The 16,415-nt window shown below is 50.7% G+C and overlaps 1 protein-coding gene across 2 annotated transcripts in view; it reads right to left on the reverse strand.

The window, feature by feature from the left end:
• LG12H1orf198 (linkage group 12 C1orf198 homolog) overlaps positions 1 to 10,338 on the reverse strand; it is a 30,328-nt gene extending 19,990 nt beyond the window's left edge. The window contains exon 1 of one of the 2 annotated variants that reach the window (XM_019757374.2): positions 9,934 to 10,338. In XM_019757374.2, the coding sequence (XP_019612933.2) occupies positions 9,934 to 10,275 (342 nt within the window). In that variant the 5' untranslated portion in view covers positions 10,276 to 10,338. The remainder of the gene's footprint in view (positions 1 to 9,933) is intronic. The other variant, XM_019757373.2, reaches the window with a different exon arrangement.
• Positions 10,339 to 16,415: the final 6,077 nt, after the last annotated feature.

A 16,415-nucleotide genomic window follows, 5' to 3' on the forward strand; every position in this document is an offset into this window, starting at 1 on the left:
GAACCTGAGGGGAAAAAGTGAAGAGAATTCAATTGCCAACTATACAATCCTTCTATCCAGAGGTGGGACAGCCCAGTGGCCACCTCAGTGGACAGAGAAAGCATGTGGACATTTCCTGGGCAGGCAGGGAAGGCGGCAGGACCACTGGGCAAGGGCGGGCACAGCAGAGCTGCACTCCCCTTATAGGTGCCAATGATCTACCTTCTAAACAGTAATTATGCAGCTTGAGTCCCTTTGAAATCTGCAAGGACTGAAATAATATGGTTTTTGGCGTTGGGAGGTGAATGAGCACAAGATGAAGCTTGGTGAGCCTGCAGTTTCCGGTGGTTGCTGCCCAAAGTAGCTGAAATTCCAAGGGGTCAGAGACAGAGAAGGTCACTGTGATTTCTCCCCAACTTGGTGTCAAGAGTCTTTTGTTTGTTCCAGCAAGAAACTGAGTCAAGGGGCAAATTCCTTAGATTTCTGCAATTCTGAGCTCATAAAAAATAATAAAGTGCTTAAGAAAAATAAACATGCCAAACAAAAATGTGATTGAAGTTCTGATGTCAGCCACTGGCTGCACACTCCAGCCACAAAACGCACTGGCAGCGGGAACAGGCTCCCAGGCAGCTGGATGCAAAACGGCCTCAGGACTGCAAAGTGGCAGCATCCATATACGCACACACAAACATACGCTCATGTGCGCACACACACATGCGTGCAAACACACACACACACACACTCTGCTCTTTCTTCTACTCCCATGATTACCAGTAGCAACCAGAACGTGGACAGTCACATGTTTCAGTGGGGCTGCTTGGAAGGCTCCTGCACCTGCCCCGTGGCCTAAGCACAGAAACACGTCTGCTACTGAGACCACAGGGCACCCGGCAGGCTTCACTTTGGCCAAGAGTTACCCTCCGAGTGGATTCCCGTTCCACAGGAGCCACCCAGACCAGAGACAGCACTGCATCTCTTCTCTGGAGCACTTCACAGGACAACAAGCAAAGGGGAAGCCACAGAGGCCACGGGGCACAGCCCTGGGCAATTACCAGGGGCCAGAGCACACGTGGCAGGCTCTGCGGGTGCCCACGCGGCTCCAAGCACTGGGGTGGACACGCACAGAGTATCCTTCTCTACTGTGCGGTGGCCTGAGCTCTTGCTGTTGTCTGAGAAATGCTCTCCCCACAGCATCACCTCCTAACAGAAAAAGTATTTTTTTAAATAAGAATCCACACATGCTGCCCGTAGTCCTGGAATGCATATTTGCAGGAAGCTCCAGCACTGACGACTACCGGTAAGGAAGGGGCGCCAAGGCACTCTAAAGCTTCTGGGGGCCCCAGACATTGGACTGTTGGAGGCTGCAGCCAGCGGTGTGCGGGAGCAGCTGGCAGCAGCTCATCAATGACTGCGACATTGCTGGCAACGTCCTCCACGTACACTTAACAATGGCGAGTGGTCAACTTTATGTTACGTATACTTTACCACAATTTAAAAATCTGAAAAGGCTACATACTGTGTGATTCCAACTATATGACGTTCTGGAAAAGGCAAAACCGCGGAGGCAGCAAAAGGATCAGGGGTTGCAGGGGTGAGAGGGAGGGAGAGATGACCGAGCGGAGCAGAGGGCTTTAGGGCAGTGAAAAGCTCTGCACCAAACTGTGACGATGGGCACTTTTCTCAAAACCTGTAGAATGTTCACCCAGAGGAAACCCAATGCCAACCCTGGGCTCCGGGCAACAGTTATTGTCAGCATGGGCTCCACCACTGTAAGGCGCCCCCAGTGGGGTGTGCTGACAGTGGGGGGTTGGGTACCTGTGGCAAGATGGGGGGGTGGGCTGGAAGTCTCTGTATTTTCCACTCAGCTTTGCTGAGAACCTAAAGCTGCTCTAAAAAGCAAAATCTATTTTTCCAAAAAGTGTGCCCTCCCCGAAAAAAAACCCACAAATACATATGCAAAGCTCATCATCTCCTAATTAGTACACTTTGCTACTGTCTACGCTCTCGACGTTATCTGCATCTACTGCTTCTGTGAGATGGAAAGTGCGTCTATCACACTGCATGGTGGTAGCCCCTCCCCGCCCGACCCACCCCACTGGCTCCTAGCAGAGTCACCTGGGGGTTTGCACTCAGGACGCCTCCACCTCACTCCCCTGGAGCCGACCTTACACACTTCCCAACACTCTTCGGCTGCAGCCAATTCTCCACATTCTACATTAAATGTAATTTCTGCAATTCAATTTTTAAAGGATTTTGGTAATTTTGCTTTGGAAATTATTTGGTTACAAGTAACTCCTCTATAATTGGCTATGATTTCTCTGTAAAAGTCATGACTACTTCAAAAGTATTCTAAAAAGAGAAACTCTGGACTTCAAATTCATTTCAAATTTCAAACGTGGTGAAATTTTATAAACATTCACATTTCCGCTTAATAATCATTGAGTAGAGGCTCTTGAGCATTTCTTCTTTTATACCTTTCTTTCCAATTTTTGGGCCAGTGAACTTTACTGTTGCATCTCCAGAGTGTGGGACAGAGACAGCACCTGTGGGTGGCACTGTCTGCAGTGGGTGTCCCTTAGGTCCCCCTCAGGCCCTGAGAGAGGAAGTGGGGAGCGTGGGATTTCTGAAGTCACCTGTGAGGTCTCACCACACAGAGCCAGCAGACAGGAAGTGGCCCTCTCCTGTAACAGGCAAAGACTTGCTTCCGCAGTCCGCCACAGCTCCCCAAAAGCTTCATTTACACTCCAGGCCTCCCCGAAGGCCTCAGCCTGAACAAGATGCCAGCTCTATGGTGCACCTGTCACAGGTATCCAGTGGGAACGGCCTCCTGCCCGGGGCCTTACTGGATTGGGCTCACACTGGAACTGTCCACAGACATCAGACTCAGGACGCTAAGGGTACCCCGAGCCTAGCAGTGCTCGGGGCTGGCTGCAAACAGAATCACCTGGGGTGCTGTTTCAACAGGCGGAATCTGTGGGTTCCACCTGGCTTAGTTTTACAGAACCGACAACTCCCTAGGTAATGCCCGTGTGGCCATTCCAACGGGCAGCTCATCTGTTCGGTCCTTCACAGGACGCCTGACTCCCTCTTCACATCGGAACACCTGGCCACACAGCCACATGGGAGGTGCTTGCTGACCCCCACCTCTGTCTGCCCAGGCCACACCCCGGGCCAAGGTGCCCTCCATCAATTCTACTAGGTGGCTGTCATCATCCCCAAATAAGGACGTCTCTTAAACCAGCACTGGTCCAGGCTGCTCTCGAGAGAAGCCTAAGGTTTTCTGGGCCAGCTCTCACACCCTCCTTTGGAGCAGGCAAAATCATGGCTCTGCATGTTAGTGCAACCAACCACAGCAAATGAACAGTCCCCTAGTTTGCTGTAAGCTTCCGGCGTAATGAGAATCATGTTTCCTTCTCTTCTTCCTGGCATTCAGAGTAAAGAAAAATGACTACAACCGCACCTCCCATGACAGCGCTGCCGGACGACAGTATGTAACATGCAGGAAACACTCCTGTCCGTGACACTCAGGACATGGGCCACAGCTCGTTAATGCCACCTCCCACCCGGAGGGCTGGGTTTCTGAACATTCGAATCCCCACCGTGATCCGCCCTGGAAGTATATGATTTTTCTTGAGTGAATCAGAGCAGCGTCAGGATCCCAGAATATTGCAAGGTGCGCATTGGAACCGTAAACTGTCACTGCGCTCCTGAAATCCGTAAGTCAAGGCAGTTTCTGGTTGCTGGGTGGTGGCATCTTGGCTTACAGGTAATGAGTTTAAACTGGAATACTATAAGCTAGAGAAATAAGAAATAAGGCGCAGCCTGCAGGAGTGGGGCAGACACTCTGCTAGGTTGCTGACTGTGTCATCCCTCTAGTGACGTCAGACAGTGGAATATTAGTCAGTGCTAAAAAGAAGAAGCTTTCAAGACACAAAGAGACGGAGGAGCCATAAACGCACACTTCTACGCGGAAGAGCCAGTCTGAGGAAGCTGCACACTGGGTGGTCCCAACTGCACGAGCAAACTGAGCACGGTTTGCTTCCCGAGGGCAGTGAGATGCTCGGAACGACACTGGTGTGGGTCCATGGCACCAGGCGTCTGTCCAAACCCACAGGACGTACCGCCCCGGGCGTGGCCCTAATGTCAACTGTGGACTCTGGGTGACAGCGATGTGTCTGTGTAGGTTCACCAGTTGTGATGATGTATCCTCTGGTGGGGGATGCTGCCCGTGGGGGAGGCTGTGATAACGGGGTGTATGGGAACTCTATGTACTCCCCACTCAATTTCGCTTATGACCCTAAAACTGCTCTCAAAAATAAAGTTTACTAAAAAGGCACAGGGGGAGTGAGGAAGAATCATTAAAATATGCATATGCTCTTTTTTACTAACTGCTTATTCGTAGGGACTATTGCTTATCTATTTATGGAATTGATGCTTTTCCCTTTGACTTGTAATATATTTAACTCTGCTGAGATAAGAGGGTTTCCATAAGTGGAAGTACAGAATTGCACTTCCAACAACAGACGAGTGGCCATGACTGAGCTGCAGGACAGTTGCACGCAGGCCTCCACAGACATGGCAGCAAGCACACGGCACTGACACGGTAATGGCAGCAGGTGTGCGTGGGGGAGGGCCTCAGCAAAGAGCAGAAAAGCGACCGGGAAGTTTAAACACTCAGGTTGGCTCTTCATGTGTTTTTTTTTAGAAATGGATAATTTTTCCAGTATTAAGGGAATCTCTTGCTTAAAGTGTAAAAGTGACTCCTGTCAATTAAATGGTGACTCCGGACCAGCAAACATACTTTCCAGCTCTGCCCCCACTCCCTGCCTGACAGTGAATTAGTCATTTAATTTCTTTGTAAAAGCTGTTCCCTGGCAGCCATGGAGCCACCCTCCCACTCAGCTCCTGGGGCTTGTCCGTTAACATCTTCCTCCCCAGGAGCCCCAGGGGTACAGGTACCCGGCAGGGGCTACTCTGGGCACAGAACCACCAGTGTGCCGGGGCAGCCCCTGCGAGAGGCCCACAGCCGCCCCCTCACAGCCTGTGCGACTGGATCTGGCCCCGCTCGGGCTCAGACGCCCAGGTGCAGGGACGCAAACAACCACGTCCACCCTGTCATCTTTGCTAAAAGCATCCATAGGTCTGCCAGACGGAGGCGGGAATCATGATTATACATACCCCTTCCTTAAAAAAACAAGTCCAGAATACTGAGAAAGTAACTCTCAAGTTTCCTTTTTGTTTTTCTGCCAACGGCTGAAAATGGAACAGGCCGAGCTGCTAACGTGGCAGGGGACGGGGGGGACCTCCTGGGTCACAGGCCCGTGTCAGAAAGCCATGTATCCAGCCAAATCAGATTTAACAAAGGGTTAACAGTGCAGGAAAGCTCTGGAAGGATGCTGGCAACTGTGTCCTAATGCTGCTTCTGTGCTGTTTGGAGCTTTTAACAGTAACATACAGCTGCATGACTTTATAAAGTTATAATTAGTTTATTTTAAAAAACAAAAACCTACACTGGCCAAGCCTAGACCCTAAGGAGGGAGGGTGAGGCAGGCCCTTTGTGGGAGGTCTCAAGGATGCCCAGTGGACGAGTGGACAGCAGTCAGATTAGCTGACCTGGGGCATTCCACACTAACCCCAGGCCTCCTGAGGCAGCAGAGCCGGGTGGGCTGCAGGGCTGGGGCGAGCGGGGGGCCTTCAGAGGCCTGCAGGAGGAGGAGCAGCCTCAGGCAAGCGTCAGGGAGTCAGGGAGGCCCAGACTCGGCCCCCCGAAAAGGAGAAGGCCAAAATGAGTAACAGCCGCCAGCATACCCCCTGGATCCTGCAGGAGGGGGAGGGACCCAGTGGACACTTCCGCCAGGAGCTGGTCCAGCTAAGCTGTTGAAGGGGACAGAGCTGTCCAGCTCTAAGGCCCTAAAACTCCGGGTTCTACAGCTCGCAAAATGAGGGTCGGGGTCCCCCGGGCTGGGATACGGAAAAACCACTCATGCGCAGAGCCACCTATGTTACACAGAGGTTAGAAGAGACAACCGCTGAAATTTCCAGGGTCACCTACTTATGATCTGTTTGGAGCCAAGAACGTGACAGAGCTGAGAACCTGTAACTCTCCCAACATACTCAGATGCGGCTCCATTGTGGCAAGGCGTCTGGGAGCGGGGCCGGCAGCAGAACAACACATTCCTGAAAATTCAGGGTATTTTTTTTCCTACTTGGTAAGAGGTAGCAGCAGACGCAGGCTGGGGGAAATGCAAAGGAAGCCATTGTCAAAACTTTACTGCTGGAGGAAGAACAGCAATCGAGAAGCACAGGGACAGTCTGGCTGTTAAAAGCATCTATTTGCAAAAGTACTGTAAGTCAATGTCTGTGTCTGCTCCAAGGCAGGCCTGCCAGCCTGAGAGAAACCTCCGGGGCCACTCATTTGGGTGCCACCCTAGGAGGGCAGCACCTTGCTGCCTTTCTGGGGGCATGGCTGGGACTGGGCCCCAGGTGTGAGACTCCAGGGGCTCTGCACCAGAGAGATGGTGGGGGCAGGAGGGGCTGGTGGCCTTGCCCTGAAGCTGCACTGAAGTCACAAATTCACATGGGGGTTTTTAAAGGAGCCACTGAAGATAATGGGAAGACTAAGTACTCCCAAGCTAGAATGCCTCTAGTTTCTAATATACAATAGGCTTGGGAGACATATTTGCTTAACTGAGTCCCAAGGTTGGAAGACCTGAAAATCCAACAGGCCATCATGGCTTCAAGGCTAGTCACCCGCAAGGCAGGTCTGGGCCTGGTCTGCTTCCTTCACAGATGGCGAGGGCAAAAGACAACACATACGTGCCGGTCCTACACAGAGCAGTACCACCGCAGAGGTGATTCCCCGTGTGGACTGAGCCCTGACGACACTCACAGCCACCAAGAGCTAGGACCATCAATATACAATGAAGCTTGTAGTTGTTTGTCCTGCAGTGCAAAAGAAGAACCAGATGATGGTCACGTTTGGAGGCTATATTTGTATGATCTCACTTAAAATGTTGTCATGTGAAATAGAAAAACCTTACTGGTGATGGGGGAGGGGGTCTCCAAAGACACAGGCCATGTCCTTGTCCTTCAAGGTAGCTGAAAGGGGGGCACCATCTGAGGCTGGTGTGCCTGACGATGAGGAGACAGGCCACACTGCACTGTGGACAGAGCAAACCACGGCTTCAAATATGTGCCCCAGGCAGGTCACCCAGGCCACCAAGGCAGGGAGACTCTCACATGGCCAACTCCAGGCTTAGTGACAACACGAATTTGTTTATTTCATGATAGTCAGTGATTTTCATACGTGAAAATGGAGAGATCAACTAATAATACTAATATTCTCACCATCGGCAGCTGCAACCATTTGTAAGCCCGTAGGCCTTTCATATACATTATTACCTCCACTATCATCCTGTTATCATTCCCACTGCAGAGGTGAGAAAACCGAAGCTCAGAGAAGCTAGTGATTTACAGCCGTCAAAAGAGTCAAAAGGCCAGGAGATGAGAGGAGTCCAAATGCAAACCCAAGACTGACTACAAAGCCCAGACTTGTTCTCTCACTCTATTACAACCTTAGCAAAGGTCCTGCAGACCCAGCATACCAGGCAGGGATCCTTCAGCTAAGGATTACCAAGGCCCAGCCCTGCTTATCGCCTGAGGGTAGACACCGTCTAGAGCAAGAGCTGAGGTTCACAGGGAGCACCCATCGTCAGAGGTCCGTAGGGACACCAGGCGTGGTCAGGCTGGCCGGGAATGGAGGGCCTTGGGCAGCATGCTCCATTCCGTGCTTGGCTGTGGAGGCTCCTGGGATCACATCAGAAGACAGATCAAGCGGGAAGGGACAGAGTGCCCTAGTCAATCTGGTTTAGGGCCCTTTTGAACAAACCTGGGGCCACCTATGAGGGCTGCTCTGTCCAGCAGCCTACGGGTCACCCCCACTTGTCCTTATCCATCGCCCCTTGTGCCTGGGTGCCAGCCCTCCTCCAAGAACGGCCCTCCTCCTGGGCATGAGACTGCTGACTCCACTTTGGTGCCAACCTTTTGCCAGGTCTGGGGTTGCATGTTAAACTCCCTAGTGCCACTAAGCCAAACAGCGACTGCAGGCAAAAATATGCCCTGGAAAGTGTTCCACGGACCTCTCCTCAAATTCAGTATCCCAGTCTCTCTGCCATCCATGCTGAGATTGGCCCAGAGGCATTCTGGGGCATGTTCTCAGCCTGTTTTGCAAAACTGAGTTCAGTTCTGAAAAACAGAGCTGGTTTGGTCCTGGAAGGACATGCGGTACCCCAGTGAACAGTTCCATTTGCTTTTAAATCACACTGGGTGTACCAATTCAGAAACAGCTCACTCACTCAACACCCAGTTAAGGAATCAGAGTACAAAATTCACTCGGCCTCATCTTTCCTTATCAGTGACAGTGGGCCCTTATATGGCATGGGCTTTTGACGATAAGCAGGCCTGTGGATATTCTTAGCCAGACACGAAACTAAGGAGAACTGAGTCACTGGCTAACATGTGTAAGTACAGTACTTACAGGTTTATTTCCTCTCATGTTTTTTTCTTCCTGAGTTTTCCAAAGAGAAGCTGCCTGCATTTTCACACCCAAATCTGAGTGCAAACCCTGCAAATGTCTTTAGAGAGACATGTATTTGCACACTGTTTGAGTTCTAGAATACATTTAAACCTATATTTTCGTCTCTCCAGCTTACCACGCCCCGTTTTTCCTGGCAAAGCCTTCAGAATTTAAAGTCTAATGGAGACTTTTCTTTTGATTCCTTCAGAATAAGGCAGTGCTGGCTGCATGTTTCTGTCCTTTCACACTTCCCTCACATTAAAGTGGGTTTACGACCACAAACATTTTGTATTAATGTCTCAGCACACCCAAGCCTGAAAATCACACTTAAACCTCATTCTTAACTAGAATTCCTCCCACAGTCCACAACTTCCTGGGAGAAGCTCTGCAAGCCCAGCCCCTCCTCCCTGCAGCCTCACAGCCTTAACAGAGGGCAATCTCATTTTTGTACTTCTCCCTCCTTTTGTCTTGGCCCCTCATGGCATAAATTGACTTTGAAATGCCAAATAAATACAGTGCAAAATCTAATGGCACCAAACAGATTTTAGTTAAACACATTCCAGGAAAAAGACCCCATTTCTCAGCAGTACAGAACACTCAGGCCCCTGTGACTTGGAATGAGTCAGAGCCCAGGTTTCCCTTGTACAGCTGCAGTACTTCTTCCTTCAGTGACCACCCCTCTAAAAGTCTGGGCACGCTGTCTAGGTCAGAGACCCAGACTGCCCTTAAACGGACCACGTCTTGCTGCAGCTCATTAAACTTACCCCTCAGTTTTTCGGTGGAAAAACGGGGCGCTATGCTCTCCCAAAACAAAGCTCCATACACATCGCGCTCACTCAGGAAACATCTTAGGGCTTCGGCTTTCACCTCCTTATCTTGGAAGGCACTTGTTCCTTCTAGTTATGTTGCTTAGCCTTTCACTTTCCCCATACAGCTCACAAGTATTAGTACTAACATTAACATATACAATTTGCTGAGCGCCTTCCTTGGCAGGCATGGGGTGGGTTATTAGTATCCTCGGTTTACACTGGAGGGAATGGAGCCTCTAAGGGGCTAAGCCACCCACGGCCATACAATAAGTGGATTAGAATTCAGGCTCATCGGCTTTAAAGTCCTGCTATCCCCACTTTGGTCGGCCTCGCTTAGGAGCAGCTGCCTTCAGCTCCAGTGCGGCCCAGCGGAGCAGGTCTAGACAGAGGGTCCTTAAAGACCCTCTCGGCGATTCTCCCCAAACTCCCGGGGAGCTCCCACCCCGACCTTCGGCTCCGGGACGCCCCTCCCATCCACTCCATCCCTGCGGCTCATCCTCTCCAGCCCCCGCCACCGCGACTCCGGGGGCGACTCCACTCGGGCAGGTCCCGCCCGGCCGGGGCGCCTACCTCATCCCCGAAGCGCACCACCTTCTGGCCGGTAGGTCCGCGCAGGCCGGGGAAACGCGCGAGCTCCGCGGGGTCCCCGGGCTCCCTGGGTTCGGGGGGCGCGGGGACGCTCGGCCCCACCAGGCACCGGTCGATGATCTCGTCCTGCTGCGCGGGCGGCAGCCGCGCCCACTCGGGGCCGTACTTCTCGCGGATCTTTTCCTTGTCCTGCATGATCTTCCTGGCCATGGGGCTCAGCGAAGAGAAGTAGGTGAAGCGCTTCCGCTCCCGGTCGTCCAGAGGCCGGTTCCCGCTCATGACGGCCGAGCGCGAAGCCGCGATCGCCGCCGCCATGGACGCCATGCCCGGCTGGCCGCCGCTCCCCGCCCCGCGCCCCCGCCCCGCAGCCCGGAGCACCGCCCCGCCCTCGCTCCGCCCCGACCCCACCCCGGACAACGGCGCCCTTCCGGCTAGGAGCCCCGCCCTCCACCTCCCCCCAGCCCCAGGCGAGCTGTCTTCCGCGCCCCCACCCCCGGGGACCGTGCCGTCCGCTCCCGCCCACCACCGGGGACCCCGCCCTCCGCGCCCCCACCACCGAGGACCCCGCCTCCCGCTCCCGCCCGCGGGGACCCCTTCTTCCACGCCCGCACCCCTGGGAACTGCGCCCCTCGTGACCCCACCCCCAGGGAACCCTCCTTTCGTGCCCCCACCCCCGGGAAACCCCGCCCTCCGCGACCCCACCCGGGCGCATCAGCTCCCGCTCCCTCCCACCCCCGGGAACCCCGCCCTCCGCACCTATCCCCTTCGCGACGACCCCGCGGCTCCTGGGGTCCTATGGGACTGCCCTTGTGGGTTCCTGCGGTGCCCCCACTTCTCGAGGCTCCCCTTGGCCAGCTCAGAAGGTGGCTGGCGCGTCCCCAAGTCAGCGCCGGGCGGTTTGACGGGATTGCTGGTGATGACCGCCATAGCGCCACGTGGTCACTTGTTTGACAAAGGAAACTTTTTTCTGTAATGTGCCTAAAGCAACAGGGCGTCTCAGAACCGAGTAGCCGGCCGCCTTATTCCTCTCCTGTCCCTATCCTTGGTGAGCCATTTCGCTTTCTTTGAGCTGTCTCACCACACTGGGCCCAGGTCCTGGCGCCATGCGCAGGGAGCAGCGAGGAGGCCGCAGGGATGACCTGTGGGGACTGGACTGGGGTGTTAAAAGGAAATTAGTTCCCTCTCCTCCTAAAGAGACGAGAGTAAAATGAAGTACAGGGGAGCTCAAAATGCCATCCCCGTAGAAGGGAGTGCGGGGTGCAGGGCCGCCACACCTGTACTGCGTTTTGCCACTGTGCACAAAGAGGTTGTCCCCAAGTCGCCAAGAGGCCTTTGCTTTCTCTGATCCACAAATGAAATGACAAGGTTTATTTTGGAATCTCAGCAATCAGGAGAAGCAGCTAGAAGTTTGTAAACTGAAGACAGGCAGCAAGTTTCAGACACAAAAGCGACATCCCAAAAGTGGGGTCCAGGGTGGTCATTTTGAAGTGTGCCCCAGAACACTAAAATTATAGGCAGCCCTTTACCATCTGGCTGATTTGAACAAGATTGTGACAGGTCTCAGATGAGAATAAGTGTCTGTTCTTAAAAACAAACCATTTCAGCTGTTACTTTGCCTGTCTGCATCCAAGTAACACTTGGAGGAATCCTGAACACAATAGTAGAATTAACTTACACAGTTCTGTTTGAAATGTGAAATGGCCTTAGCTTCCTGCCCAGAGATCCTAAGAAAATATTTTTGGAATGTCATGAATGTGACAAGCTCCGCAGTAAAAGATATTGCTGTCACAACAGCCTGGGACCCTGGAGCAGTGGGAAAAGCCACCAGAGTAGCCTGGATTACGTATGTAAAGGACTGTTTGAGCCACGAGGTTGAGAGGAGTTTGGGGTATTATTATTCTCTATTTAAGTTGCTAGGTATGCCTAGTACACTAACCTGAGTCCCACTGATTTCTACCCCCCAATCCTTGTTAGTAACGTGGGTGATGTTTAAACACGTATTCTTGTAACCTAATTAACATCTTCAAGCTTGTTTCAAAATTCACATAGGAGAGGTTCTGTGCTATTAGAAACTTGTTCCCATGTGGTTTTCAAAGCAGGTGCCAAAAACAAGTGTTGGTTTCAAAAAAGCACAACCTGATTAAGTGTTTCAGATCAAATATCATTTATTGCCAGAGGAGTCACAGTGTAAATATGGTATGAAATAATTCAGGGACAGCAGCCAAGTATGTGAAGGCCATGATCTGGATAAGGGGTAACTAAGAGAAAACGACCTCCAGGTTATAAGAAGAAATTCAGGAATTAAATGTCTCTGACAAATGACTTGGCTGAAATTGGGGGTTGGGGGGAGGGGGAGATTTGTATATTCACGCACTCCTGGGAACAAATAAAAATAGACAAGTTTGAAATATGTAATAAGGTAAATAGTGGGATGGCTCTTGTGCTAAGCATTGTAAACAGTATAAACAGAGCCACTTTAAAACCCAGTTGGAGCTGCCATCCCAGATGAACTGTCTTGTACATCTTACTCCTCCAACCTTTGGGATGTTAAAACTAGACAGAATAACTTTTGGACTGGGCCCGAAGAAGCACTCTACCCCAAACAACTGTTTGCAAGGGTAACAAGAAAACAGATAAGACTATTGCACTGGAAATTAAGAGCAGTCTGTAGAATTAGCATCACAGTTTTGGGTTATCTGCACTAATAGAAATGCTTTCCTTCTATGGATGTCATGTCCCCCTCCCCTTCCATTAAACACCTCTTGCCTTCATCTAACTGGAACACTAGTTGAGGTTCTGCCTGAATCAGTGCTTCCTGAGCAGATATTCTTTTAGACCTCAAATAAACACATGTTACCTCTCACGGTGGCCTTTCATTTTTAGGATAACAGCATTTTCCTAAGCAAGAATTTGGATGGAGGCAACCAAATTCTTGGATTTAGCCAGTGAACTCTGTTCACAAAATGAAGGGACTAAGTAGCACGTGACCCCTGACTCTGAAATGTTTTAAAACCTTGCAGTGGTCCAAGAAGCCTTCCCTTATTCACCAACATTTCACTGAGGCCTTTGCTACCATGGGGAGAAGAGAAAAGGGTGTGAGACAGAAAACAGGGCTGTTCTTACTCGATCTGTTGGTGCTGGGCGATTGGTGTTCCATGCAAGGTCAGCTATCCAGGACCTGAAAGTGGCATTCAGTCCTGAAATGCTTTTCTGAGAAGTTAAGGAGACAGCAACAAGTGCTTTAAGTAAGAACGAAACTGTCTCTGGTGTCTTGAACTGGGGCGTTCTGCCTTTGCAAGTGCCATTTCCATTATTTTTCTCAGACGTGTCCTCGAGTTCCCAGCAGAATGCAAACTCCACAATAGGAAGAACCTTACCTGCCTTGTCTACTCTTGGGAACAAGAATGACTGATTCAGAGTAAGGGCTCAATGACTATTCTTTGAATGAATTATGAATGAATAAATGAACAATGTTACAGAGTTTGCGTTATTATCGCCTCTTTACAATAAGGAAACTGAGGCATCACCGGAAAAAACTCACTTGCGATTATCCCCCACTGTCCCTAATAGCCTGAGATGGAACTGAGATTCACAAAACAGGTTTCTTCACCTTTTGTTAAATCTCTCCCATTAATTTATGTGTCTAAGATTAATTACTGGTATTAATAAGAAACTGGGATTATGGTGAAACAGTGCTTATTTTTTCCATATAATATTTAACTACCCAAGACAATGACCCAGACGTCCCTTACACGTCTGCTGCCCTGGAACCCCTGTCTCTGGGTCAGTCCCATTTTTGAAAACCTACCGAGAGAGACACAAATAGCAAGGCCATCTCCATGGTTGAAGGGTGCTCTGGACACTTCTGGAGACCTGTGTTTGTTGTATTTACCTACATGCAAAGTCTCTTGGTGTTTATGAATGGCTATTTCAGGACTCCTTTTAGTTGAAGACAGGGCAGGGCCCTTTCCTGTCTCCTGCTGCCCATCCCAAGTGCCTACAACACAGCTGAATGTCGAGTAGACTTAGTACAAATGTCTGCTGAATGCACTTGTTGTCCCAGTTAGTGAGTTAGTTTATCCATGGAAAACCTAGGATAAGTATTCCAGTCCGCTTCTCAGAGCTGGTGACCAGCTCGAACCCTTTGCAAGCTGGTTGCTGGAAGTTCTGGTGAAATTCCAGGCATTGTGGCAGACGGATGACAGTTTCGGGAAGGCAGTCGTTTGGTGACATGGCAGGGCAGTCTGCTGGTGGATAAGCCTGCCTTGGCCGTTCTGCTAGGAGGTAGGCAGCCCCAAGGACCATGACTCATCTCCACATCTATTACGGGTTATTCCAGGTGCTGCCTTGGCCGGTGTCTGCACTGCCCCAACACCACGCCCAGACAGGACAGGCAATGGACAGCAGGGACCGGCTGGTCCACGGTGAGACTGGAGGGTAGTGTTCACTGACCAAGGCAAAACACAAGGTGATTTTACAAATCTACTGTTCACAGAAAATGTGCTTTGAATATTTTGAGGGGTTGGGTCACTTTTCCAATTGTAGGGAGAGCTTTTCTTGAGACAACCACGGTCTGTCACCAAGTCCGGGCAGGTGTGGGGCACTCCCTGTGCCCACAAGTACAGAATCACCTTCTCTGCACAAAGCCACATGACCCACCTGAGGCTCAAAACTGGGCCCTTCTCTCCACTGACCTCATGCTTCATGGAGCAAAGATAACCGGCTTAGCCGCTCTGTGAAAAATGCTAAAAGTCCTCTTGGAAACAACAAAAATCGTCTAGCTGCCTGAAGTTTTACATTTAGAAAAGCCTCTGAGATTTTCAGTCCTCTGTAAAAATGTAAACAACTCCAGAAGCGGTTGTTCATTTCCCCCCTCACCTGAAATTCCTACCCACTGTAGAAACCCCATCTGGGGAGGTGAAGTCCTCAAAGTCACATGTACCTGAAAGGAGGTAGGAAGGTCGGCCCAAACGAGACAGACCGCCTCCTTTACAGCTTGACCTCAGACTCCGGTGCCCTGGGAAGAACAGCACCAGCATTTGGGGCATTCCTCATGTGTGTTATGGATGCCATATTGTGTCCCCCCAAATCCATGTGGTGAAGCCCTACTCCCCCGTGTGACGGCCTGCGGGAGGTGATGGATCATAAGGGTGGAGCCCCTATGATGGGATAGTACCCTGATGAAAAGACAGGAGACAGCTTCTGTGAGGACACCGGAGAAGGTGGCCACCTGCAAACCAGGAAGTGGCCTTCTTCAGACATGGATCTGCCAGCACCTCCATCTTAGACTTTCCAGTTTCCAGAACTGTGAGTAATAAATGTTTGTTGTTTCAGCTCCAGTCTGTGGTATTATTGTTATAGCAGCCTCAACAGTACAGAAATGGCTTCAGTTTCATATAAAATCTGTGGTTTAATAAGAGTGTATAAATGTACTTAGAGAGAGAATGAGGGACGTAAAAATGTCCAGTGGGGCAGAAGGCATGAAAGTATGCAGCAATGATTTACTGATTGAGATATAAGGGAATTCTCACCTCCAAACTGTCTGTTCTCGACTTCTAAACACTCCCAGATGTGAAATGCGGCCTTTTCCCTCTGCTCTTCTCTGCAGGCTACTCAGACATTTGTTACACGGGCTCCTGGCTTGTGAATGTCACCCCATGAGATCTGTGTGGTCACCCGGCTCCCTCAGGGCATTTAGGGGGATACGCTGGAATCTGTTCCTTCACCTCTGTCGTTCACCAAGCTCAGTGACGTGGATAAAACCATGACGTTCTAAAGCCTGACTTTTGGGAGTCACAATATGTTTCACTCTACTGTTACTGCTTGGATTTAATCTATGTTCTTGAATCGTTTTAACCTGAAATACCATCAAAATACCAAGAAGCTAAGAAGGATGCAAACAATTATGCAAAAATGAAAACAGTTGTCTATTAAGTTTCTGGAATTGAATTTTACTTTTCAATTTCCTTGAAAATATCGTTTGTGTAATAGACACATTAAAATTATCTAGTGCTGTGAGCCATTCACATTTCCAAACAGAGAGTGAGATGCTCCCAAACACTGCAAATATGCCACATGTGTGCTGGCGTCAGTGAACTTGACCCCTGTCGACCTCCAGCCAGTCCTTCCAAACCGCCCTGCACACCCCTGCCAGCCTCCTCTTCCTCCACAAGCCCTCCAGTTGGGTGTCTCCCTTTCTGTTACCACATTAGGCCTAAGCTCTCTCTGGCCTTCCACCCTCTCTCCCAGTCCATCACCAAAGCCTGGGACAGGCATGAGCTGTATGTCCTTCTGTCGGTTTGGTTAGAAAGCCTTTCTTCCTCACATCCACCTATCCAAATTCCACTGGTTCTTATAAGTTGGGTTTAAATGCCGTCCTGCTGACCTTCACTGCACCCCCTCTCCTTTAAACTGTGGTGGCTGCAGCAGAAACCACACTGCTGCATAAGGACAATAGTCAAGGG

The sequence above is a fragment of the Rhinolophus sinicus genome, linkage group LG12, assembly GCF_036562045.2.
Source record: "Rhinolophus sinicus isolate RSC01 linkage group LG12, ASM3656204v1, whole genome shotgun sequence".
Taxonomy (NCBI): domain Eukaryota; kingdom Metazoa; phylum Chordata; class Mammalia; order Chiroptera; family Rhinolophidae; genus Rhinolophus; species Rhinolophus sinicus.